This window comes from Canis lupus, chromosome 35 (genome assembly GCF_003254725.2).
Source record: "Canis lupus dingo isolate Sandy chromosome 35, ASM325472v2, whole genome shotgun sequence".
Lineage (NCBI taxonomy): Eukaryota > Metazoa > Chordata > Mammalia > Carnivora > Canidae > Canis > Canis lupus.
In genome coordinates, this window is record NC_064277.1 from 22,525,131 (window position 1) to 22,552,407 (window position 27,277).

Genomic DNA, 27,277 nt, shown 5'->3' on the forward strand with positions numbered 1-27,277 from the left:
GCACTTCTGTCAAATGATTACATTCACTTTTCCCACTAGTTGCAAAGAAACAATCCTCTATTACTTTGTCGAGACAAAAGACAAGTTGAAAAGAGGAGAAAAAACTGTCAAGCTACCTGCGACACTAAATTAGTTATTTCTTGCACTCCTAAATCAGAGAAGAAGGCACAGTTATCTCCCCGAAGATCATTGTTTTTGTCACCAATATGCCAAAGGCAGGGGTGTTTTATCACACCCTGGGATTACAGGTCAGAACAATAAGAAACAATGGTTTGGGGGCACCTGAGTGGCTCAGTGGTTGAGCATCTGCCTTTGGCTCAGGATCCTGAGCATATGCCTTTGGCCCAGGATCCTGGGATTGAGCTCTTCATCAGGCTCCCTGCAGGGAGTCTGCTTCTCCCTCTGCCTGTATCTCTCCCTCTCTGTTTCTCTCATGACTAAATAAATAAAATATTTTTTAAAAAAAGAAAGAAAGAATGGTTTGTTGTTAACCAGTAAACCTAGCTTATGTGGGAAAATATTTGTATTCCCTTAAGGTTAGAACTAGGTCAAAAGAATCTCACCCTTCAGTGAAAACTGTACCTACCATCCAGGTGATCAAAGCACATGATGTACATGAACAATGATCAAGGTCCAGTGAGGATCTTTTTTCTTCATTAAAATCATAAGAAAACCTCAAAAAGTAACAGCTCAAGACTATCCCGGCACAGCGACACCCAGTTTATACAATTCACCCACTGTGAGCTTACCTCCTGCCTATGTGAATGCAGTATATTCATCTAAGAACAGAAGATGAATGAGAATGCAACTGTTTTAAGGAAAGCACAGGAAGAAATAAACTCTGTATTTGGCCCATAAAAATCCTAAGATTGGGTGGGGGGAAAAAGCTTATGATACATTGTGTCTTAATTATTTTTTTTAAAGATTCCAACTATCCATTCAGGAGAGACATATCAAGTACAATTAAGAGAGGCCAAGTTCATCTTACTTCCAGCCTGCCTATTGGCAGGGAAAGCCTTGGAATTAGGAAGTCCCTGGAGTGAACCACATCTTGTGGAACAGTCCAAAATCAGGATCTCCAGAACTGCCTGGTTCAAATCGAACACCAGCTAGGAGGGAGCAGGGCGTCCGCTTCCTCCCATACTGCCCCTTCTCTTTCCAGATAAAGGTACTCACAGGCCACCATCATGAATTACTCTGCAAACAGTTACCACATTACAGTAAACAGGCACTTCAGGAGGTCCTCCTAGTGACAGGAAAAGCAGCATGGGATGTAGGTTATTTTTATTTTATTTTTTATTTTATTTTATTTTATTTTATTTTATTTTATTTTATTTATTTTATTTTATTCTCCTATGGATAAACCCTCAAAGTCTTGAAGCCTCGACCAATAACCATCTTGGAAAGCTAACTTAGATCTTCCCTCCCACCTGCAAAGACAGTGGACATTTTGCCCTCCATGCTGAGAGACCAACTGCCCCTCACACATCACATGGGAGGGCCATTTCTACAAGGCAGCTGTGCAAAGAACAAATTAAAGTAACATTAACACCAAGTCCTAGTCCAGGAGTTTTCAACAAATGTGTTCCACAAAATCTGTAATTCCAAGCAGGTGAAGTGAATTTTTATCACTTTTTTTTTTTAAGATTTTATTTATTCATGAGAGATCCAGAGAGATGCAGAGACATAGATAGAGGGAGAAGCAGGATCTTTGTGGGGAGCCTGATATAAGATTCGATCCCAGGACCCCAGGATCATGACCTGAGCCAAAGGCAGATGCTCAAACACTGAGTCACCCAGGTGCCTGGATTTTTATTATTTTTAAAAGTAAATTACTGGAGAACATTTTTCATACTGTCTCTTCTCTGTCCTCACACTCACCTCTCCACCCATAAGAGGATATATTCCTTAGCATAACCAGCAAAGTCTGTTTTCAAGAAACAAATGCATACCTCTAAGTGCAAGACAAGTCACATTTATCTCACCATGTTTCTGATTTTTAAAGTAAGAGGACCAAAAACCGTCTTCACTCTCACAACCTCACCATTCTCACTACCGCATATTCACTTGCCATTACTTCTTCCTATTCCCCTCCTATGTCAATCCTAGACCACAAACCAGGATGATTTTTCTTTAATCCCATCATATGTGGGAATAGGCTTCACAGGAAGTTCCAAAATCAGAAAGGAGAGAGGGAGGGAGGGAGGGAGGGAGGGAGGGAGGGAGGGAGGGAGGGAAGAAAATTTCTGCTCTGGTTAACTGAGGTAAATGAAAAAGCGCATGTACCCATACATAAATTGCAATTTTCTCAGTAAGCACATCCACACAAAACTTCCAATTCTCCTTGTTGATGGAGAAAAGAAGGGATACAGATAATCACAGCACTGGCTAATCCAAAAGTCACTCAAAATTAAAATTTGTTAAATCAGCATTTTACCAATATATTTACTATCTCCCTTTGCAATTCAAGCTAATGTTTAAGTAAGTCTTCCTTTTAGAATACATCAGCCCACAAAAGAACATCCCCTCAACAGCTCCCCCAAGATAGTAGAAAATCAATCCAAGGACATGTGGGTGGCTCAGTCAGTTAAGCATCAGCCTTTGGCTCAGGTCACAATCTCAGGGTCCTGGGATCCAGCTCCGGGTAGGGCTCCCTGCTCAGCGGGGAGTCATCTTCCCCCTCTGAAGCTCCCCCTGCTTGTTCTCTCTCTCTCTCTCTCCCCACCCCACTCGTGCTTACTCTCCAATAAATAAAAACTTAAAAAAAAAAGAAAATCAGTCCAAACTCTACTATAAATGATCCATAAAGTCAAAAGTCGCATGAAGATTATTAAGAGCTGGTGACACATATCTCAGCTATCAAGAGAAAAGACAGAAAAGAAGTCATAGTTTATCAAGCACATGAAGGAAAAAAGAACAAACTGATCATTGCTCATAGCAATTAAAACTAAGAATAAAAAAAAAAAAGAAACCACAAAGAGAATGAATGAAGAACTTCCACTTCCACCCTCATCCGACCCATACCGCCCTGCCCTGTGGTTATGGCATTTGGTGACCTTTGTCTCCCCGGAAGGGACAAGCTGCCCTGTGAGCTCAGGGACGGCTTCACCTGCCCCCTCCTCCCATCAATTCCCCGGGCACAGCGCGAGCAACAGCCCAGGGACCCAGGGGACCCAGGGGGCCACACGCAGGTCAGTCCGGGCCGCTGGACGATTGGACAATCAGAGCTCACAACTAACCAAACAGGATGCATCTGAAGAGTTGAACTGAACTGAATTACGGAGAAAGAAAAAAAAAAAAAAAAACCCAGCCTGGGTTAGGACAGATGATGTTCCCGTCTCATCACTGCTTCACGGTTCAGGAAACCGAGCCCACAAGATAACCCAGTCTAGCACCTCCAACTCTCAATCCTGACATCTTTCTACACACCCAAGCGTTTTCCTTTTGTCTCCACTGATGCTTTCTTTGGTGACCTAGTTGCTTGAAAATAACCTCTGCTAATAACTTCAAGGTCTCTTTTTAGTAGTTGCTGGCATGTAATGGGTCCGAATCTCACAGATAGAGTTAGTTCTCAGTGCACCCATCTGCTTGTCACCAACCTGTGAACATTATGAACTTAAATAAAGAAATAGGGTGTTGCTAGTCAACAAAATGAATATTCTTTACACAATTTTTAAAAGCCTAGTCTCTTCGCTAATACATGTGTCCTTCCCCTTGTATTTATTAGGCTCACTTAACGTAGATCCAGCTTGGCTTATACTTTCATGCCCACTATTGGCTACTCTCCATCATATGGCTAAGATGGCAAACACAAGAAAATGAGTTCTAGATTTCATTCATTCATTCTTTCAAGGAGGACAGTGGAGATGACTTTCTCAGTAAAGTATACATTCCCTGACAATGGACAAAAATAGTTTTGTGCATCAAAAGATGTCTGATGCATGGTGTTTGTTCAAAACCACAGAGGAATATTTTCTCCATATATACAGACACTTGACAAAATCCTGCTCAGGTCACAGGGTAATTCTAAGTCCCCTGCCTATTGGCATGGAGTTTTCAGCAACTGAGGATTCTCAAGTGGATTCCCCGGGGTAGCCCTACCTTTACAGTTAGTAGATCTCCAGGTACTGAAGAGTTTAGATTCCTGTAAAGCACAGCATAAGGGATATGAAGCAGGCCGTGCTGTGGGTGTCCAAACATGCAGTGTTTGTTCATGCAATGAATTAAGGATGCAACTTACATCTGAACATCTTTGGACATAGGGCGAGTCTGTATAGTTAGAATGTCCCAGGAATTGAGAATCATGCTTTGGGGACTGGTTATAGCCAGGAGACATTTCTATCAAGTGAGGACCATGGCCTCTCATGCCCCGCAGGTCTGCTGCACAAACTGGTGACCACCACAACTGTGAAATGTTATGTTCCTCTGTCCTTGCTCATGGATTCTCACGCCATCCTCAATAGGTCTACTGAACTACTGATTTTTTTAAGACCCAGACCCTGTCTGAGGTGTCCTCTCCCTCCCATGTCTAATCCTCTTGCCACACAATATTAATTGCATTCTCCTCGGAACACCCATCAACTGTGAGCTTAACTCTGGGATACTTAACCAAATGTAAAACTGTCACTTGGATGCATGTCTATCATCTTGCTTTAAAAAGGCTAAATCCTGGACAATAGGGATGACGTATTTTTCACTTTTTCATCCAGGTCAGTATCTGGCACAAGGCAGACATCCACTTAACGTTTCTTGATGCCTACAGCTCCAAGACAAGTTAAAGTTTTCTCTGGTTTCCAATAAGGAAACTGTACTATGGGTCCCAGAATCAGGATCAAAACTCAGGCCTGGGGGATCCCTGGGTGGCTCAGCAGTTTAGTGCCTGCCTTTGGCCCAGGGCACGATCCTGGAGTCCCGGGATCGAATCCCGCGTTGGGCTCCCGGCATGGAGCCTGCTTCTCTCTCTGCCTGTGTCTCTGCTTCTCTCTCTCTCTCTCTCTCTCTCTCTCTCTCTCTCTCTCTATGTCTATCATGAATAAATAAATAAAATCTTTAAAATAAATAAATAAATAAATAAATAAATAAATAAATAAATAAATAAATAAATAAAAATAAAACTCAGGCCTGTTTGGCTCTAAGATTCATGCCATGCCATCTCTCCATGATAAGCAATGCTCACCCGAGACATTCAAATAAAAACAGATGGCCATTCCCTCCCTGATGGAGGCCTGGAGATATAATCCAGGGTGAATATTCTTTGTTACCTAGAATGTATGTAGATGCAGAGTAAGCAGGGAGACATGCAAAATAAAACAGTAACACAAATGAAGAAGTTCACCCTTACTATCTTTGCACAAAGACAGATTTCTTGGCAATGCCTTTACCAAGTTTGTATGTCTGCTTTCTTGACCATAAAGTGTCATACTGGGAAGAAAAAGCAAGTTCAACTAAGTCTCTCATCAACTTCCGTTTATGGAAATGTTCATTGGAAACAATCCCACTGCATCTCTGCTTCATTTCAACTCCTCACTTTCACCCTGCCATCCATCACACAATTACAAACCTAAGGAAGAATAGTAATTGCTCCAAATTATGGATACGTTGGACAGAGACAACCATTTTAGGGAAAACTCCCATTAGTCACCTAAATTCCAAATGGAACAGGAAATTGAAGAGAGATGCCTTCCACCGCCCCCAAAGTGGAAGCAACCTATTTCCGTGATTCATCTGGGTTTTATAAGAGGCCTAGCTTACTTTGCACTTTAATTGCATTCAGGATGTAATTCAAGGAACCAGTGAGGTGACCCCAAACCGGCTCCCCCAGGAAACAGCGAGTTTTCCCTGCACGATCTGCTCTTCCACCAGCATTTATATTTCTGATGCCCAAATGAAGACATGAATGAGTAAAACAGGGAAGGGCTGTTTGTGTTCAAGATTCCACGCTGTGGTCCTTTCCATTTAATTGTAGTGCTTACGAAAAAAAAAAAAAAAGCACATTTATTTAAAGAAAGCAAGCCTCTTATATATTCCTGGATATGGAGAAAGAAATTAAAAATAGCTACATTAATCTTCAAATGAAAGAGAATGACTTCATCCAGTGTCAGTTGCTACTAATGTCTTTGGCAAACATGCTACCAGGGATTGCAGAATTATTTAGTTTTTTTTTTTTTTTTTAAGTTCCACAGCACATGCTTCAGAATTACTGGACCCCAAAAAGCAATAACCATAAACTAGAAGCCAGTCTTGTTTGCAAGGACCATCCAGTCAATTCCTGGCTGATCCCTCCTGGTATTGCTTTCATTATGAGCACTCAGAAGAGTAACTGTGTTTGGCTGGCTTGTTGCTGCAATTAGGTTTCCAGGTTACCAACTGCCAAACAACCCCAGGCGAATGTAATTTCAAGACCGCCTTTTCCAAAAGACTCCAAAACCTGCCATATGCATCAAAAGATAAATTGCAACCTTCACGCCCATGGGGAGTAGAATAATATATCAAAGTAAAGGGTTCACCCTGTAAGAACCGTATGGGCTGGGCAGTCTTGAGCTCCAAAGTCCTTCTGCCTGGCTTCAAAAGAGGAGGGATTTGGCTTCCTCGACTATCCAAAAACATGGCCTTTTAAAATGAGCAGCCACAAAGAACACATAAGACATTTTATCCTTGTAAGTCTGCTTTGCTGGTATGTATGGCAGGCTACCTTCCTGATGTGAGACTGCACCATCTCTTTCTAGGTTACTGTGTGCAGACAAGATCCCATGATGCAAGAGGAACACAGAATTTGGAAGGAAAGAGAGCCCAGGCACTGAGGGACAGGGAAATACGATCCACAGGAAGGGTTTTAAAGGAACTTCATTCGATCTGAACAGAAGGTGAGGCTGTGGTTGAACCCTATGTTCTGCACTGTGATGCTCTCCTCTCCAGCACTAAAGTGCCTGGCTGAGTTCCCAACAAGTCTAAATTGCAATTTTAGAAACTAGGTGTTCCCATCATTAAAATGAATCACAGCAAAAGGCAACTGGAACATTTACTCCCCAAATACAGTATTTGGGGAGAAAGGAATATTGAAATAAAAGGCTCCTCCTTTGGTCTTTCCCGACATGTAGTGACATCCATCAGCACCTCCTCCTCTGTTCCCAGCTCTTCAGATGTCCCCCCATCTTTTACTCAATCAACTACTGTATTCTCACCCAGTCTATAAAATCCTTCCTACCTCAGTGAAGATGGGAAGGGATCCTGTTTGGGGACGTGTCAATTCCACGGTCCCCCTTCACTCGCAGCCTTACAACATGCACCCAGTCGTTTCTTCCACATGTTGTTAAGAAATCGAAGTATTAGCTCAGTGTTGTTCCACTGGTCTCATACCTTTCTCAGCACTACCTGTCTAAAATTAGCTGCTCCAAATGACTACCCCTCTCTCTTCCTTGATAAGCAACCCAGCACGGAGGTAGGAGGACCATGCAACATCAAAAGGAAGCAGTAGACTTGCCCTCAGGCCTTATGCACTACAAATGATTTGATAAAAATGGTTCATTTTGTGATTCTATGCCAAGTCCCTATTAATTTCTTTAAATGACAACTGACATGTATCAGTTTCTGAAAAAGAAAATGTACCTGCTATCAATTAAGGAAAAAATCTTTATGTGGTTTATGTAGCAAATGAAACAACTGCAGTTGCACTTCTAATAAACAGATGAAGACCTTTTTAATCTTTAGGATGTTCTAAATCATCTATATCACTTACTCTGTTTACAGGAAACAGAACTACTTTTGTCATATTACTAGTCTCCTTCTACATGTCTTCCATTTGGGGAGAAAATTTATATTACATTCTTCAGGATGCTAAAAAGGAAAAAGAGAGAGAGTTGAAGAGCCTATGTGCTAATTCTCAAAATTACCATCAAATCTATGGATGCCTGAAGGTAGGCAATAACCAACTCTAGATGTTGTAAGCAAAAGAAATTTCCAGTGTGGCAGACTGTACTTTCCAAAAATGGCCACAGCAATATTTCTGGCCCAATTCTTTTCTAGAATCTTGCCACTCCCCACTAAGAGGTAAGGTCTAGGGACACCTGGGTGGCTCAGCGGTTGAGCCCTTGGAACCCCACCAGCACTCTGTGAAGATGCTCCATCCCGCCACAAGGAAAGATCACAAAGGACAGGACAAGTGAGGAGGAAGTAAAGCCCAGTTGATAACCCACACTAGCAACCACTCACAGCACACACAAGAGTGAGCAAGCCTTCAAAGGACTCCAGCATGTGGCTGTTAAGGCTTCAGCCTGAAATCCAGACATGCTGAAGCAGAGAAAAACTCTCTCTGCTGCATCCTCCCTGACTTCCTGACACAGGACCCAGAAGCAAAATAAATCATTGTTTTATGCTACTAAGTTTTGTCTTGTTGTTGAAGACCACCACCAAGATTCAGTCACACAAAGAAGTTAACTGTGTGCTATTTTCATTGCCTGTTTCCTGATGTGTTTATATAATCATCATCTCAACAGTTTATCAAGCATCTACTCTACAGTCACCCCAGTCGGAGGGAGTGATAAGTACCATGCAGCATCCATAGAGGGTGTTGTCCATAGAGCACCTGCAGTTACATTTTCCCCTTTTGGCCACAGCCTGTAAAGGGAGCCCGGATGAGGTCTTATTTTACTGGCCAGCTGCTTAATTCATAGGACCCTGACTCACATCATGGTAACAGGGCACGATTCCCACATATTGAGTTTGAGCTATGCTTTGGGCATAATGCTGACAGCTTAATATATCTATATGCTTCTAATCCTTGCCACAATTATTTGAAGAGGTATTATTATTCCCACATTTCAGATGAAGAAAGTGAGTTCCACAAAGATCTTGCAGGGGGGCGGGGGGGAGGGGGCGATGCAATTTGTGTCCAAAACATGATGCCTTTCCTACTCCCTTCTGCCCATCCTGAAGATTGCTCTGTTAGCCTGGTCACTTGGTAGCTGGTACTCGAAACATCTGGTCAGAATGTTTGCTAAAGAAACCAAACTCGGGCACCTGGGTGGCTCAGTGGCTGAGCATCTGCCTTTAGCTCAGGGTGTGCTCCTGGGGTCCTAGGATCGAGTCCCAAATCAGGCTTCCCACAGAGAGCCTGCTCCTCCCTCCGCCTATGTCTCTGCCTCTCTCTCTGCATCTCTCATGAATAAATAAAATCCTTTAAAAGAAAAGAAAAGAAAAGAAAAGAAAAGAGAAAAGAAAAGAAAAAAGAAAAGAAAAGAAACAGCCCTTTGACAGTAAATATGACAGTTAGAAATGCATTCATGGTTCTTGGTTCCATGTCTCCTTCTCTAATCTCTTCACACCCTGTAGTAAATTTCCATATAAAAATATTTTAGGTTTCCTGTGGGAGCCATTTATAAGTAGACATGCCAAAGCCATTTCAAGTGCTGTATTGGAAACATTCAGCATAAATATCTTGTCCTAGAGGGAATATTAGCAAAGGTTAAAAAAAAAAAAAAGTCAATTGAGAATACAACTAAAATAACTCCAGGCAAGATTTTATGATTAATGGTGACTTGTTAAAAAATATTAAAGGATATTAAAAGAAAATTGTGCCCCTTTTCTGGATTCACTTCCCAACTTCAGTCTTCTTTATACAGCTTCTCTTTCCTATCATCATTAAGTAAAACTGTAATAAATAAAGAAGACCCTCTCAATCCCCTTTCAAAACCAAAAAAGACACACAGGCAGCACTTCTCAGCTATGAGCTAGACAGGATCATGGTAACCAGTTTCTTCTTCTGCAAAATGAGATAATAACAATCCCTACTGTATAAGGATTAAATTAGATAACTGTGACAGGGCCCTGGAACACTACTACACACACAGTAAAACAACTCTCTGTCTCTCTCCACTGTGGGCTCTGATTTTATACAACTCCCAACATTTGGGTTGGCTCCATTTGCAAATAGTTAAGACTTCCAATATTTATGACTGTTACTATTATTTTTTTAAAAAGGGGGGTGGTGCCTGGGTGGCTCACTCAGTTGAGTATCTGACTCCTGATTTTGGCTCAGGTCATTGTGGGATAGAGCCCTGCCTTGGGCTTTGTGCTCAGCACAGAGTCTGCTTGTCTCTCTTCCTCCCTCTTTGTCTCTCCTCTCACTCTCTCTCTCTCTCTCTCTAAGTGAATAAATAAAATCTTAAACTGTTCTCCCTGTCTCCATGAAGGGGAACCTATCTTCCCACTGATGATGGAACCATTTATCCAGTGGCCAGGGCCAGAAATCCAAGAATCATCCACTAATCTCTCTTCCTTACTCCCACGCCCAACCAATCACTAAGTTCTGCCTCTCAAATATGGTCCCTCTACCCTTTCTTCAGCCTCCTCATTATGAGCACCACGTTCTTCTCCACTAAGTAGTCTCCTGGCCTTCAGCCTTGCTTGGGCAGCAAGAGCCACCTTGTCAACCCCTTGTTGAACCCCTTCTATAACTTCTGGTGATTTTAGAAGAAAGTCAAAACTCTTTTAAAAACATTTTATCTCTGGGTCCCCTTCTGCCTCCCGAGTCTCATCTCTCAATATCCCCATCCCCTCCCTGTCACCCCAATGCCTCCCCATTCTTCTGCCAAAGAGAATTTGTGTGAGTTTCTAAATGTGCTCCATGTTCCCTCATCTGCAGATGTTCACACATGCTGTTCCCTTTGTTGGGACCTCTTCCTCCCCTGTCGGCCTGGCTAACACCCACTCATCCCTTTAGGGCTCAACTTCAATGCCATTTCTTCCAGGAAACCTTTCAGGATTCCCCTGGCTCTGGTAGCTGCCCCTCTAGGGTACCGCGCCTCCTGTGCTGCGTGCTCTGTTATGATGACTTGTTTGCCTCCACCTAACAATGAGCTTCATGAAGGCCATGACCTTGCAGGCTCCCTTGCCATTGCAAATCCAATTTAGCATGATGTCTGGCACATATATATGTCCTCAATAATTTTTTTTGATGAAAAACTTGTGATATTAACTTTTTACTCCCAAAAAGAGCCATAAAACTTGTGATTAGTGAGGTGCCTGGGTGGCTCAGTTGGTTGAGCATTTGCCTTTGGCTAAGGCCATGATCCTGGTCCTGAGATCGAGCCCTGCATCAGGCTTCCTGCCCATTGTGGAGTCTGCTTCTCTCTGCCCTTCTCCCCCTCTCCATCTGCCTCTCTCCCTGCTTGTGCTCTCTTTCTAATAAATAAAATAATAATGAAAAAAACCATACTTGTGATTAGTGACATTCCCTAAAGCTCCCAATGCTCCTACATGAAAGAAGGCCCAAAATAATACCACAGATACAGAGCAATTCATCCTCAGACTCCGCTCCCCCAAGCCCTGCAAACACAGCTGTCTGCTTTAAATTCTTTAAGGATTTCTCAGATGGAGTACGAGAAGACTGCCATTATCATTTTATAATTCTGCCTGTATACTCAGAGTAATCACATGGTGTCTGGGACACACAAACTAAACCAGCATTGCTACCAGATTAAATGTACACATCTAGCCAAGATTGTCTACAAGTAAATACACTTATAATAAGCACCGAACATGCCCTGTTGACACCAAGTTAGATGCACACAACTCTACTGACTTTATGCCAGAAGGCCAAGCAAAGAGAATTTCCAAACAGATGGAGAATTATAAATTGAATATGGCTATATGGAAACAAGTGAAATAGGGAGGTGAGAGAGACAAAGAGAGTTTGAAGTTATAGTCACTAAGTGAAAATGCTGAAAGTTCCCAGTGACAAGTCACATCCCCTGCACTTCATTACATCCATACCTATGCTTATGTGTTTAGGTACACTAATAGGTGAGAAGAGCCAAAGATAATCAATGTTATTGATAAAATCATTGAAACAGGAATAACACAAGTGGACAACAATCTGACCAGGAGAAGCACCGCCTAGCAGAAAGGTAATTTAATTCAATTTCCATACACTCTGACTAAATTAAGTATCAGCCAGTTGAGCATTCATGAGAAATAAGCTATTGGTTTGCAAAGCTATATTAAAAGAATCTCTTTGCTATAGTGATACAGATGTAGTGATGTATATTATATATATATATCATTTAAAACTGAGATTTCCAATCTCTTTTTTAATCCAGTTTTTTTCTAGATTATTTATTTATTCATGCGAGACACACAAAGAGAGGCAGAGACACAGGCAGAGGGAGAAGCAGGCTCCATGCAGGGGGAGCCCCATGTGGGACTCGATCCAGGAACTCTAGGATCAGGCCCTGAGCCAAAGGCTGAGGCTCAACTGCTGAGCCACCCAGACGTCCCTAATCCAGTTTTTAAAAGCAGCAGTGGCAGATTCTACACTCAGTAATGCAAAACTTGTAGCACTGGAAATTGAGCTGTCTGTTCACTTCTAGGAAGACAGACTGTGAATATGTACACTTTACAATATTAGATGGTAATATTAGATGATTGTTTCATCTAACAAATATTAGATGATTTGTTTCATAAAAATTTCTAAAAGTCGGCAGCCCAGGTATATTAGGTTATAGAATTTGAAACAGGAAAAATGGCCATGGAAGCTCATAAATCTCTGAAACTCAAGGTGAGAAGAAAACAAAAAACCACTCATACAAAGCAGCACAGACTACCATTAGAAATTTCCTAGAGAGAAATGTTCCAGGTTAAACATTAGACATTGCAAATACATCAAGTCAATTTAGTTTTCTTTCTCCCACAATCCCTTACCACTTTGAGTTTTGTCCCCAGCTGACAGGTAGGCTGAAATCAGCCTTATTTCAACAAACCAAACATCCAAACTATGTAATCATGGATGACATCTGAGCTTGATCTGGCTAACTGTTTATAAAGGAGTCTTTCACAAGGATCAGTGGGAGTTCTCATTGTTGACAGAGCCAGACAGTAAGGCACACCACCTGCAAACTTCCTGCTGAAATCAACAAAATGCAAATAAATAGCCTTTCTGGAAAAAAAAAAAAAAAGGCTCCATGCTGGGTGGGGAGCTCAACACTGGGCCACAGGGCCTAGTGCTGGGCCTGAATTCAGGACCCTGAGAGCAATACCTGAGTCAAAATCAAGTAAACTGAACTCCAATTAAAAAAAAAAAAAAATTTAAATCAAGAACCAGACACTTAACCAACTGAACCACCCAGACACCCCAACAGCCCTATCTTAAAAAATACCACCATCAATCCATTTTGAAGTATGTTGAAACCTGTTTTTTTATATGGAAAGATTAAGACTATTAGCCTGCTACCTACCTGCAAGATAGAGACCTTTACAGGTGTCTTTCCAGCATGGTGATAGAGGAAGCTAAATTATGCATACACTCTGGCCCATGCTTTTACCAGCACCACACTTGAGAAGGTAGGGGGCTGTGTGTGGGTCAGTCCAGGGCCACAGACCTAGCAGAACTAAGAGGCCCATGGGGTCTGAGCACAAGTCCCTGGCTTCATTAGTATGGCATTCTTCCCATGCTATTCCACCAGCAAAAGTCTAAGGATTTATTGCTGTTCTGTGCCACTGGGGATCTTTGAAACAGTTTCTACAAGTAACCCATGTAAGAGTAAAATAGGAAAAGTAAACACACACAGATAATTTGTTCTAAATTAAAGGGAAATAAAATTTAAAATTAGGTAAGCACTGACAAGCTTCAATACCAAAATCAAAAAATCAATGTACCCAGGGCACGATCCTGGAGACCCGGGATTGAATCCCACGTCGGGCTCCTGGTGCATGGAGCCTGCTTCTCCCTCTGCCTGTCTCTGCCTCTCTCTCTCTCTCTGTATGACTATCATAAATAAATAAAAAATATATTTAAAAAATCAATGTATTATCATAAATGATGTTATATGTTTGTTTCTTATTACTGATTCCTCTGAGTTTCATTTCTCTTATTCCTTTAACATATCACCCTCTTGGGTTGTCTTTTCCAGACTTACATTGTGTGGGGGGGAAAAGTGAAACATCTCTCAAGATGGTTGTGTATCTGTCAAAGATGCTAGGATACCTTCAGTTCTAAATACAAAAACCACATTCCAAGACAGGAATATCTTCCAGACCCTTTACTTTCATCATGTCGCTCCAAATTTTGTTGCTTTTCAAAATTTCTGACTGGAAGTGCCAGTGAATCAGAGCACCACATGCTTATTTACACTGAAGGGTTCTCTGATAAAAGAAATCACAGCAGGAGGCACCGCCATGGATTGCCAGTCACTCCAGTGGTTCTCTCTGCATGCTTGCTGCCTCCTCCATCCTAATATGGGATGTGACAACCCAAGCCTGGGTCTTCCTGGGTCTCCCAGGAAGGCTCCCACAAACTCTGGGTCAGAGGGCATTTTGAAATTAACTCATATCAATCTCAATTAGCTCTGCAACCAAGATATGGAAGTCAGAAGAAAGGGTCTATCATTAGAAATAGGCAGAAAGGAAACATGACACTTGCTTTCTTTTTTTTTTAAGATTTTATTTATTCATTCATGAGAGGGGGCGGGGGGAGACAGACAGAGACACAGGCAGAGGGAGAAGCAGGCTCAATGCAGGGAGCCCAACGTGGGACTCGATCCCAGGTCTCCAGGATCACACCCTGGGCTAAAGGCAGCGCTAAACCACTGAGCCACCCAGGCTGCCCTGACACTTGTTTAGTAGTCTTCACCAATTTTTAAAGAATTTTTCTTTCAATTCGACTTAAATTCCTCAGCCATCAACCTATAGTTTAATTTTGGTTTCCCCCTTTTTGGTACCCAGCTATGGTGGAGAAGAGCTAGTCACTGTATTCTTTGTTAAGTACTGAAGCCAATTATTAACTAGGTCTAAATAAATCATTTTCTCCCCTTGGAATAACAATCTCTGATATATTTCAATCTGCTTATCTCATCTCTTCAAACTCTTTCCAGAGTCTTCCTACAACAATTACTATGGTAAGTGTCTTTCTATGTCTGTATGGCTGGACTCTAGCCCACTGCCTGGCATTCAGCAGTCTCTTGATAAATATTCTTGAGAAAATGGGAAATCATACATGAGCAGTATAAAATAAACGACTGAGCATAATTTATTTGTCTTCCTAGGCTGTCCTTCACTATTTGTTTAATCATGCTTTCCCAATTATTCCTACCATATGGAAATTTTCATACCTTCATCATGAATAGTCCCTTTGACCTTACCAGAAAACCCAATAAACTCCTTCTATTAATTATCCTAAAATGTGAACCTAAGTATTAGTAAGTGTACAACCAGAAGCTTGGTTTACCTCGACAGAACTTCAGATCATAGTACATATTCACATGTGTCTGAATCCCATCCAGTATAAGAACAAGAAGTTTTTCTCTGCTCAATAGGTCTTGTTGTTTAGTAGTAATGTCTTATTATGAATAGTCACTTCAATTAAGTGGTATTTTCAAACATTTACATTTAGTTAGCAATTTATTTTACTAGATACTTTTTCTGTTTTCTTCTTAAAATGTGATAATTATTTTCTAAATGTCTATTATAAGTCTGTCTTTGCTTAGAACAGCTTATTACTACAAACTTAAAAATTATTCTAATTCATATGTCTTGCAGTTTCACATTCAATCTCCTAAAATCATGTCTAAATGCCAAATAGAGAATACAAAATATCTGAAACAAATGTCATGATTCATGCTAATGGACAAACTAAAACCACCAAACCTTTAGCTTTTGATCAGAGCTGATTAGGGTTATTATGGTATAGTTTTCATTAGACCACTATTTTCCAGACTGATGCAAACATTTCATTCTTATTCTTGTTCAAACTCACATACATACATACACAGCTCAATACTGAAAAAATAAATAAAACGAGAAAATGTAGAAGGAAAGTGAAATATAGCTAGCTGTTTTTAATAGAAAAGTGTGTCTTCAGAGAACTGTGGCAAGGTCATATTCACCTTGGAATCATCCTGACCACTGATGAGAACTAGCTATCCTTGGAAAAACACTTCTTACTTAGCAGTTATATTAGGAAGGTAGAGGAAGGTAAGAAATAAAAGATTGGGAAGAAGTCTCAATTATTGCTGAAAGACCTCACAGAAGTGGTTTTATCTTCTTTGATTCTTCAATAAATTAGTAAACTTTAATCTAGAAATCTTTCCCCAAGTTAAAGAAAGAACTATTTAGGACTTTAACTATATGGTAGTTCCCCCTTTAAACCCAGAATTCCCAGGCTAAAGATTAGTAAGTTAAACCACGGAGCCCCATGCCTTCCCCGCAGTGAGGTTAATAATTACACCCAATTTAATGTCTAGAATCCCATTTCCAACCAAAAGCCTTTAAGTAGCAAATCTCATAGTATGTTTCATTAGAGATTATACCTAATGATTAGGCAAAAATATGAACTTGTAAAAATTATTCGCAAAGCCTTAAAGATGCGCACCAGGGTGGCCTACCCAAAGGATGGACAACCCCCATCACCACAAGCTTTCCAGTTTTGATGCTCCAGAAATCTCTCTTCCTGCCCCTCCACCTCTCCCAGGTGCTCCTGCAAGTGTTCCTCTCCACTAAGAAGAAACAAAGCTTATCCAAATTCTCCACTGTTGAACATCTAAGGTAAGGGATGTGTATTCAAGAGAACTCAACCTGACTGGCGCATCCAACAAGGAGGCTCCCACTTCCTCTGAAAGGACGTCATTGGGGTCTCATTTCAGGTTTTAATTCGCAGATTTCTTTTTAAGGCCCCACTTCTCAAAACTACAGATAGCACCCTTATTCACGGATGGATCACTTAGAAATAAAGCAAGCCTGACCTTCTCCAGGTCATCAGGTGCATGTGGATCGGACACTTCCAGAAGCACATGAGGAAGAGTGGATGAAAGAAGGAGAAAACCAAATAGATCCTTGATTAATTTTTTTAGAAATATAAATGTGAGAAAAGGCTAAAAAATGGTCTTTTCTGCTGACTCTGAGAACACAGATTAGTGAGATTCAAGAAAATAAAGCTCCAAGCTGTTCTGTATCAGACAGCGATGGAAACTTGCATTGAAGAGACACCTGGATGGCTCAGTGTTTGAGCATCTGCCTTTGGCTCAGGTCATGATCCCAGAGTCCTGGGATCAAATCCCACATCAGGCTCCCCACAGGGAGCCTGTTTCTCCCTCTCCCTCTGTCCCCCATGAGTGAATGAATGAATGGATGAATAATTAAATTTTTTTTAAAAAAAGAAGAAGAAAAGAAACTTGCATTGGGGATAGAACCGAGACGAAGAGAGACACGGAGAGGAAGACAGACAAGGCCAAGAGGGCCGTTCAAAGACCAGAGGCTGAGCTGGCAGATGAGGCCAATCAAGTTTTAATAATGGGGAAGTCTAATCTTCACTTCAAAATCTGTTTAGCTCTCAAAACGAGGGCCTTGACCAAGAAAATGTATGAGTTCCTCAAAGAAGATCATCACCAATGGAGTTAAAATCAATCACAGCAAGCAAGAGAGGCTAAATGGTAGCCAAGTCCACGAGGACAGGGGCCATGTGGTTTGGCTCCCAGAGGACAAGCATGAAGCCCAGCACACAGCAGACACACAATAAATCCTTGTTAAGTGAACAATGTTCATTTAATACAGCTCCAAATCACACTAGGGAGACACTAATGCATCACACAAAGGCTCAACCACAACTAAGTTTATCTCTGAAACCAAATCTAAATAGATGGTGGCCACAAAAACCTTCAAGGCATTTGCAACATCTCACTCATATGTGAAACCCGGAACAACCGGGCATGCAAAAGGCAAAGAGACATCTCTCTGAACTGTTGATGAGGAATATTTGAAAGTAGAGGGAATTAAAACTCTCGACCAGCCTGGGAAGCCTGGGTGGCTCAGTTGGTTAAAGGTCTGCCTTCAGCTCAGATTATGCATGATCTCAGGATCCTGGGACCCAGTCTCATATCAGGCCCCTGCTCAGCAGGGAGTCTGCTTCTCCCTCTGCCTCTGCCCCTCCTGCTCATGCTCTCTCTCTCTCTCTCAATCACTCTCTCTCTCTTAAATAAATAAAATGTTAAAAAAAAAAAAAAAAGGAAAAACTGTTACCAGCCTACTAATGCTAGGTACTGTGCAGAATCAGACGACCTCCTAGAGACTTACAATTTTAACAGGCAGTTCTGATGCATATGTTCAAGACTGATCAGCTCAAGACTAACCAGGAATGGGGACAAACTTATCCCATGAAATCATATTTATTGACTTGGTGCAGCAAGGGACAGCTCTTGGAGAAGGCTGACAGGACAAGGCTGAGACAGAGGGGGGAGGGAATCGTCTTTCATAAGATCTAGGTTCTCCCCGAAGGACTCTGAGGTGGTGGCTAAGGGAAGTAGAATCCATTCTAGACAGAGCTGTTTGGAGGGGAGGTCCGGAGGAGTGGAGAGTAACTGGGGTTATTACGAGGTGAGGACAGTGTAGCAATTAAAGATCTGCAGTAAGGAGTGCCTGGGTGGCTCAGTATTTGAGTGTCTGCCTTCGGCTCAGATCATGATCCGGGGTCCTGGGATCAAGTCCTTCACCGGGCTCCCTGCAGGGAGCCCACTTCTCCCTCTGTCTGTGTCTCTGCCTCTCTCTGTGTCTCTCATGAATAAATTAATTAAAAATCTTGAAGGAAAAAAAAAAAGATCCCCAGTAAAACATGGACAGCGCAAAGCAGGCCTGGAACGTCAGCAAAAGGAAAGCGGGAATCACTGGAAAAGCCATCCTGATGGCAGCCTGGAGCTGCTGCACGCCTGCAGGACATGCAATGCCTCTGCTCACCCTGCAGCCGCCTTGCTGTCGGTCCATCCTCCAAGCCTCACTGAGGGCAAGGCTGCCCCGTCTCTCGTCTAGCCCAGATGGCCTCCACTCTTGAGGCAAGAGACAGGCTCTGCCTCTCACACAGATCTAAGTATTAATTAATTCCCATTAATCAAGCTGTAGATAGGGATGCCCTTGGAGCCTTCATCTAGGGGAAACAGCCCCACAGTAGACAGTCCTGACCCATAAGCCTGAGCCCACCTTCAGTTCCTCAGTCCTCTGAGCAAACCTTTGGGCCAGCACCCTGGGGAATAAGAGGATGATTTGCACACACACACACACACCCCATCTCCTCTCCTAGACTCTACATCCCTCCAGAGAGAGAGTGGCGAAGTCTCCAGTGCCGCCCAGGGCCCCGCACAGACCCCAACCTGCCACATACTCTCTGGGGCCGAGCTGTCTGCTCACCCCTCCTGCACGATGTGCATCGAGGCCCTGCACATGGAAGAACAGGTTGTGCATGCGAGACAGCTATTCGTCTGAAGGATGCCCTATGCCAGGCAGGATGACCAACAAAAGGGCAACTCTGTGTCCAAGAGGGGGAGCCTCCTTTTGAAGGGTTCACAAGGGCTCTGTTGCAACATGATGGAGCCAACTGTGCTTAAACAGCTCCACACACACTGGACTGAATCCCTCTGAATTGAATCACTAATCCTCTGGTGCTAGAGATGTTCACACATCCATCTGTTCACCCAGACTATCAATTCCTGAGGCTGAGAGGTTACGCATGTCTTGTTGAGTTTTGCTCCCAGCACTCTGCCTACTGTGCTGCAGTTTAGGCATCTAATCCCATGAAAGCAAAAGAGATGAGGTAGAAATGCAAGGAGAAACTCCTTCAGGGCAAAAGCACAGTGCATGCTGGTAAGGAAAAGGAAAGGTGTTTCGTGCCAATGAGAGGCTTCTAGCACTTGCCAACAGAGGACCCCCACAGCCGGCTTAGGTAGCAGAGGAAAGAGAAAAGCTGGTGAGTTGACTTGGTATATGGATATATCGCAAGAGATCTGCCCTGGGCTGAGAGGAGGGGAGAAGGAAGCAAGGAGAAGATGGAGAATAAAAGATGTGCCACCAAGGTCAAAAGATGAGCAACCCGTTTTTATTAAGACCACAACTGATGGAGGGAGGATGGGATGAAAGATAAGAATGCAACTAGAAAATGCTTGAGGACCGGGAGCAAGAATGCAAACCTGACCTAGGAGCTTCCTTTATCTGGATGTTAGTAAAAGCAGGACCCACATGTAGGGAGACAAGGGAGGTCTTCTCTGAGCCCACAGTGACAGTGCTGCCCCACCTTGGAGCAGGTGCAAACGCCCACAGATGCACCTTCTTGGTTTCTAATCTTTATCTCCTTTCTCTTCTCCCCCTTTCCTCCTGCCACCCAAAGTGCTGGCCAAAGAGGACCATGTACTTCTCTGGGGCTAGTGAAAGAGGTCCACCAGAGCTCTGCCTTTCTCCATCCTAGTGATATGGCCACAAAGAGCAAGAGGAACAGGACTAGCTGTCCTTTTAGCATCTCTTCAAAGATGAGCCTCATAGAACAGAAAATGACAGAAACCACAAAAGGACTTCAAATGTCAAGGTGACATGCACGTTCTCATTACTGTGACCTGTGGTCAGCAAGTGGATTCCATTGTGTCTAAATTATTAACTGTCTAAAGAGCACCCAGATCATATGATGGACTTGGGTGAGGGTGCTCTGGGAGAAGGGAAGGAATGTCGTCTCTGACTCCCAGAATCCATCGTGTCCAAACGGAGCCACAGTGGCTAGGACACAAGGTGACACATCCAGCAGAATGCCTCTGAATGATAAAGGGTCTTTTTCTACACTAACACTTGCGGGGAATTCTTAGAATTGATGTGTGGAGCAATTAGGATGACTGAATCATGTACGCTGATGTGATGGCCTTTATCACGTCGCCAACACAGACAACTCAAACAGTATGACATCACCTCATTTTTGAGGGAAATGACCCGGATTTTGATAAATAACCTTACTCATCCTTTCTTCTGGAACATCTCTGAATAAGCATGGTCTGTGCTACCACTGTGTTGAAACATCCCTCCTTGAAACTGCTCTCCACCCTCCTAAGTGATGTATTCATCATGTTCTAGACTCACTTCAAGAATTCTGTGAACCCCTCCCTGTGACTGGGAATAAGATATGTTCTCTTCCTCCAACAAAGAGCAGTCAATAGCCTTTGACAAGGTATGCAATCTTTTCTCGATTGACTCGAACACTGAATGAAATCACCAGCTTAAATCAAGAAAGCATCTATAATTTTTGTGAAAGGCCAGTGTCTATCAAGTCTGTTCCTAGATAGTCCTCTGACTTTGAACTTGTTGAATCCTACAAGTTTGATTGGAAATCAGCCATGGGAAAGAGAGGGGTACTCCCCTGCTCCTGGTAAGAATTATACACATAATACGTTCTCAGAACAGTTCACAAAACCTTGTGCCCTATGTCAAACATCAGGGATAATCCTGCAGAGCCAATAGTTAAAGTGATATCTTTATGAGCAAATGCATCCACACTTCCCTTCTGGGATGCCAGGAACCCAAAACTCTCCCTTGCTGGCAATGAAATTAGGGGCTCCCCTGGCTCACAGCAGGCATTGAGTGTAGTCATGGTGTGACTCCAGGAGGAGGGTCTCTGCATTGAAGATCAAGACCAGGAATGCAGAGTGAGGGCAATGAATACATCCCTATCTAGGCTGGGAGGATGGCAGTGGGAGAGAGGGCCTCAGGGGAACAAGAGGGAGAGTAGGGCTTGGATAGTCAAAGAGCACCTCCATCTCCCATCTCCTCTGCATCTCCAAACTTCTTCTACTGCTCTCTCTTTATCTCCTCCACAAAACTTTATGGGGAAGAACTGAGAAGAAATGAAAGGCTACAGCTGGGTCTGCATAGTTAGAAGAAAAGAGAAGAGAAGGGAATCACCAGGAAGAAATAAAGCAGAAGAGATGCAGTCTCCTAGTTAGAGGGAAGGGGCGGGTTTCTCACAGGTAACATGTGCACCTATAAGTCAGAACCTTGTCTGGGGGGCTGGGACACAGACCCACAATAAAGGACACCAAGAGCTATTGCCCCTCAGTGGAAGAACAGTCAGCAAATTAAATTAACTAGAGTCCTCGTGAATGCATCCCCTGTGAAGGATAATCTTTTGAAGAAAGTATATAAGAAAAATATATTGCATACCTGTTGCACTTTGCCGGCATCTTCATCAAAGACAAAGAATCCAGAGCAGATATATGCTCATGTTTAAAGAATTCACATACCTCATATTCTATCACAGAAATTTGGCCTTGGTCACTAATTTCAAGCAAGGTCTGCCTACTTTGAACAGTTGTATATCCTTCAAACAAATTACATCCAGAACCAATTCACTGATACACTTTTTACTACTTGCTACTGATAGTAACTAGTGGTCATTCTTCAGCTATAACGTAAGCCAAACCTGAAAAATATATACCTTTGTCTATAAATAATTAGAATGCCGTCTAAATCCTAAGACATGCTATAAGAAATGCAAAAATGGCATTGCTATTTACTTGAACCTTCAAAATATTATTCGCATTACCTCTGTATTAATAACTTCCATAGGTCTCTTCTTCATTTCTCCTATGTCCAAGTAACTGGGGGAGGAAAAAAAAAAAAAACAGTAAGGGTTTCTTTTGTTGCTTTTGAGTCATTATGTAAATTTCTTATTAAAATTTTTAAAAAGTAAAGCAAGCCATAGGAAATATGTAAGCCTAAAGCAAAGATCAATAGCTCCTTAATCAAAAGCAATTATGGTAGCAGGAACAGCTTTGAGCATCACCAGCCAGAGCTGATACACTGTCTTCTTCTCTCAACTTCAATGAAATTGAAGTCTTAGAAACACACACTTCTTAGAGGGAACATTTTTCCCCCACGGTGGTTGGCCCCTGACCATATAGTGGTATTTCTAATTCTTATACCACTTTTGATATAAAGAGTGGTTTGTGTGTACAGGTCCTTAATAGTTCCATTAATCACAGCTTTTAGGTCAAAACAAAGAAAGTACTGGTAGTGTGCATTAGACCATCTATGAAAGGCTGGGGAATTTTCTTTCCTATGAAGACACTTTCTTGATATGGAAATACTCAGCCACACGGGAGAGCTTAGGCATTGATTCAGCTAAATCAATGCACATGGGTGGACTAGTTAACCTCTGGAGACCCCTATTATTAAACTCCTACTTGCTATAGATATTCACTTGTGATCATTCTTCAGATATAGCATAAATACAACCTGCAAGCTACACTTTTGTCACCGTCAAGCCCTAAGTCCATCACTGTGATCTGGTTCCATTGTCCTTCACACAGAGCAGGTGCATTTAATTTATAACCAGGGATACAAAGATACCTCAACTACATTATTGTTGAGTTGGCAAAAAAGAATTTATACTAAGAGTTAATTTTAGCCGTATTTTATTATTGTTGTTTGCATTTTTTGATAGAATGCTTTAGTCAATCAATGCTACTAGAAATCATGTTTTTCTTATATAAACAGTGTTTACATAAAATATTGCAAAACTCCCTCTGTTTAGCAATAAAATGGCTCTTTTGCAGATCTACCGGGATTGATTTCTGCCATAGGAGAAAAACAGCTTAACTGCCATGTGCAGAAAAGTGATCTCAGATCCACATGATTAGTGAAGTAGAGTCAATGTTCAGAAACACATAGAAAAACTTTAGGGAAGATAACCATCTCTAGAATTCTCCACTATAAAATGAAAGTTTAATAGCTACCTCAAGTCTAATTATGGTTTCAAAAATATTAGGAAAAATCTGGGTAAAAGAAATTCAAGAAGGAAGTTGATCATTTTCATTTGAATAATTTTTTTCTACCATTGCTAAATTTCCCCAACATCATGTAGGGCCTAAATGACATAAATTACCTTCAATATCTTCTGGGCTTTCTTTCATCCTGCCAGTTGCCTCAATTGTTTTGTAAGTTTGCAACTGCTAAGCTTCAAATATATTCAGCATTTAAATCTTCTTGGCTTATATCATTATAACCATAGATACTACCACTTTAACAGAAATAAATAAACTATTCATCTGTCAGCATGTAAAAACTAACCATGGAAACCACTATAACAGACTCAGGTATTTTTTTGTATGTGAATTAAAGGCAAAAATAACCATGCAAATCCCTTATATCTATATAAAGAATGACTTGAAGTACACTTTTTATTTGGTTTGGAACTGGACCTGTTTTTATCTTTTGAGTTGATAATGCCAAACAAACAAAAGAGAATATGAGTTACAAAAGTGAGTCTGCAAATTTGGGCTGTAGATTCCAAAACAGATCTCCATTCCCATGAAACTGCTTTTTTATGGGGATTATTTAATTTAAAAAATCAACAAAAAACATGGTGAAAGGAACTGGATAGTGATGCTTTGTATTTATATGACATTTTGATGTTTACAAAGCACGTTCACATCCATAGTATTCACTTTTCTAACAAACCCTGTGAGGCGGGAATGGTTATGCTCTTTGTCCATATCAGGAAGCTGAGTCAAGTGGCTTGCCCAAGGATACATAGCTAATAAACAACTCAGCCTTAGGTCTCCTGATCTTTAAGTTCTAAATGTCTTTGAAACACATCACTTCATTTAGTTCTTGTCTATGAAGTTAGACAAAGTGTGCTAAAGGAAGTTTCCAAGAAGGGAACACTAAGTCCAAATGCATCTATCACCTTGCTTTAAAAAGAATGCCTGGCAGAAAAAAAGAAGAACACTTTTAGAAATCAGTTTAAGCACGTTCAGGAAAAGAAAAATAATATTAGACAAGGTTAGTGACATTTGGGGAAATACTTCTATATAGTGAAAATTAGAATTCACAAGTAAAAGCTTTACAGTAAACATATTTTTTTGTTATCCTGTGATCCAAGCTGAATTTCAATTAAAAACTATGAAATGGAAAGTTTCCAAGGGGTTCAGTAATTCTACTCCCAGGTATATAACCAAGAAAATGAAAACTTGTACACGATTGTTTCTAGCAGCATTATTTCATAACAGCCCAAAGTGAAACAACCCAAATGTCTATCAATAGATAAACACAATGTGGCATACCCATACCATGGAATATTACTCAACAATACAAAGAATAAAGTGCTGATACATACTACACATGGATATGCCTGGAAAACATGGATGAGTTGTTTTGTGAAACAGGCCAGAAAAAGTGAAAGAGGCCAGAAAAAGAAAAGGCCAAATATGGTATGATACCATTGATCCGAAATATCCAGAACAAACAAATCCATAGAGATAGAGAGTAGATTAGCAGTTGCCAGGGGATGGGCAGAAAGGGAAACTGGGAGGAATGGGGTTTCATTTTGGAGTGATGGAAATGTTCCAACATTAGCTTGTAATCATGGTTGTACAACTCCATGAACCCACTAAAAATGACTGAAATACATAAAGTTTACCTTACGTGAAAGAGCTCACAATAGAGCTTTTTAAAAAAGTCCTGTGGAGGGGCACCTGGTGGCTCAGTGGTTGAGCACAGGCCTTCAGCTCATGGTCCTGGGATGGAGTCCCACATCAGGCTCCCTGCAGGGGGCCTGCTTCTCCCTCTGCCTGTGTCTCTGCCTCTCTTCGTGTGTCTCTCACAAATAAATAAACACAATATTAAATAAATAGTCCTATGGAATATTAAATTCTACCTATCCTGCAATACCCACCCCCACAATGTCCCTCAACTGTGAATTTCTGCATAACTTTATTTTTCCCATTGCAATTATTCCTTTGTACCTTACATTAAAATTATTAGTGTGCCTCTTGGGACTGTCCTGTTAGTCTCAAACTCTTAAAGACGAGGAGTTACATCCTTGTTCCCTTCACAGATCTAAGCACAGCTTAACTCCCTGCACACCTACTGTGAGTGAGCTCCCTGCCAGGAACTAGGAATAAGCACCAATGCTGATCCCCCGCGCCTGAAGATCTAGCCATCAAGTACCTAAAGACAGACATATAGACAAATCCAGCGAGCCAGTAAGCTTTTCCAAGCATTATGTTCATAACATAAACACGCAGGCCGTGGGAGGAGGGTCACAACAGTGGGACGTAGTCAGTTACCAAAAAGGCTTCTACTTCTACTTGGAAGGAAAAGTTGGAAGAAATTGAACGGGGGGGGGGGGGGGGGGGGGCGGGGTTCCGTATGCAGAAAGCAATTTTCTCCTCTTGTGAGTAGATAGTATCAAACACTTCTAAATAATTTTTAAGAAATCGTTATTTAAACTCAAAAAAGTAGGTGCCAAGAAAAAGGAAAAAAAAAAAAAACAACAACAACAGAAAATTGTCAAGTACCAGTTTGGTCACTGAATACTTTGCTAAGATTCCTCCTGTTCCTCCCTCTGGCCGAGTGAAATTCCTTCTCGGGTCCCATTTTCAATCCCCCAGCCCCAGCCCCAGCCCCAGCCCAGCCCCAGCCCCAGCCCAGCCCCAGCCCGAGCCCCAGCCCCAGCCCCAGCCCCAGCCGCTGCAGCCCCAGCCCAGCTGCAGCCCCAGCCCCAGCCCCAGCCCCAGCCCAGCCCCAGCCGAGCCCCAGCCCAGCCCCAGCCCAGCCCCAGCCCCAGCCCAGCCCGCTGCAGCCCCAGCCCCAGCCCCAGCCCAGCCTGCAGCCCCAGCCCCAGCGCAGCCCCAGCCCAGCCCCAGCCCCAGCCCCAGCCCGGCTGCAGCCCCAGCCCCAGCGCAGCCCCAGCCCAGCCCCAGCCCCAGCCCCAGCCCGGCTGCAGCGGGAGCGCGGGGCGGCCGCCGAGCGCGGGCGACGCGGGGCTCCGGACCCGGCCCAAGCGCACCGCACACCTGCTGCAACCTTAGGTGCTGGGCGGCGAGGACAGACGGACGGACTCACTTGAGCTTCTTGAAGGCTTCCTGACCCCCGGCCACGTAGTTGCCCCCGCTCTGGAGCTGGTCCAGCTTCCGGATGCGGTGGCCGGTCCGCGGCGTGTAGATGTTCCTGACCGCCCCAAACGGCGCCTGAACACCGCCCGTCACCTCTTTCAGAAACACGTCGAAGCTGGACACTTTCTTCTCGTGGATGACCACGCGGCGCCCCGCGAAGAAAGGGTCCCCGTTGCGGTACACCAGCACGCTCTTCACGACCGGCTGGGACAGGTGGCTGGACCTGGCGCTGGTGCCGCTCATCCTCCCCGTGGGGACGCGCCCGGCGGGCTTCTCCGGGGACGAGCCGCTGCTGCCGGCGGCCTCCCGCGCGCACCGGCCGGGAGCTGCCTGAAACCAACGCGAAACAGACAAGCCCGCGGTAAAAAAAATAAAAATAAAAATAAAAATAAAAATAAAAGGAAGAAGAAGGCAGAGTGGCTGAGGTGCGTCCGGCTCGCGCCCCGCGGAGCCCCTGCGGGTGGCGGGACTCACGGCCCTCGTCCAGGTGTTTCACCAGAGTCTGTCTGCACAGCCAATCAGCGCTCGCCGTGCGCGCAGCACACCTGCCCCGCACGCTAAGCGCGGAGCCCAGGTGTAGCCTCAGGACCCGGGCG

General features: G+C 42.9%; 1 protein-coding gene across 1 annotated transcript in view; it reads right to left on the reverse strand.

The window, feature by feature from the left end:
* Positions 1–27,169, reverse strand: part of DCDC2 (doublecortin domain containing 2) — a 161,423-nt gene extending 134,254 nt beyond the window's left edge. Inside the window, exons 1-2 of the mRNA XM_025443189.3 lie at positions 26,632–27,169; positions 22,328–22,382 (exon numbers count right to left, since the gene is read on the reverse strand). Coding sequence (XP_025298974.1) covers positions 22,328–22,382; positions 26,632–26,924 — 348 coding nt within the window. The 5' untranslated portion in view covers positions 26,925–27,169. The remainder of the gene's footprint in view (positions 1–22,327; positions 22,383–26,631) is intronic.
* Positions 27,170–27,277: the final 108 nt, after the last annotated feature.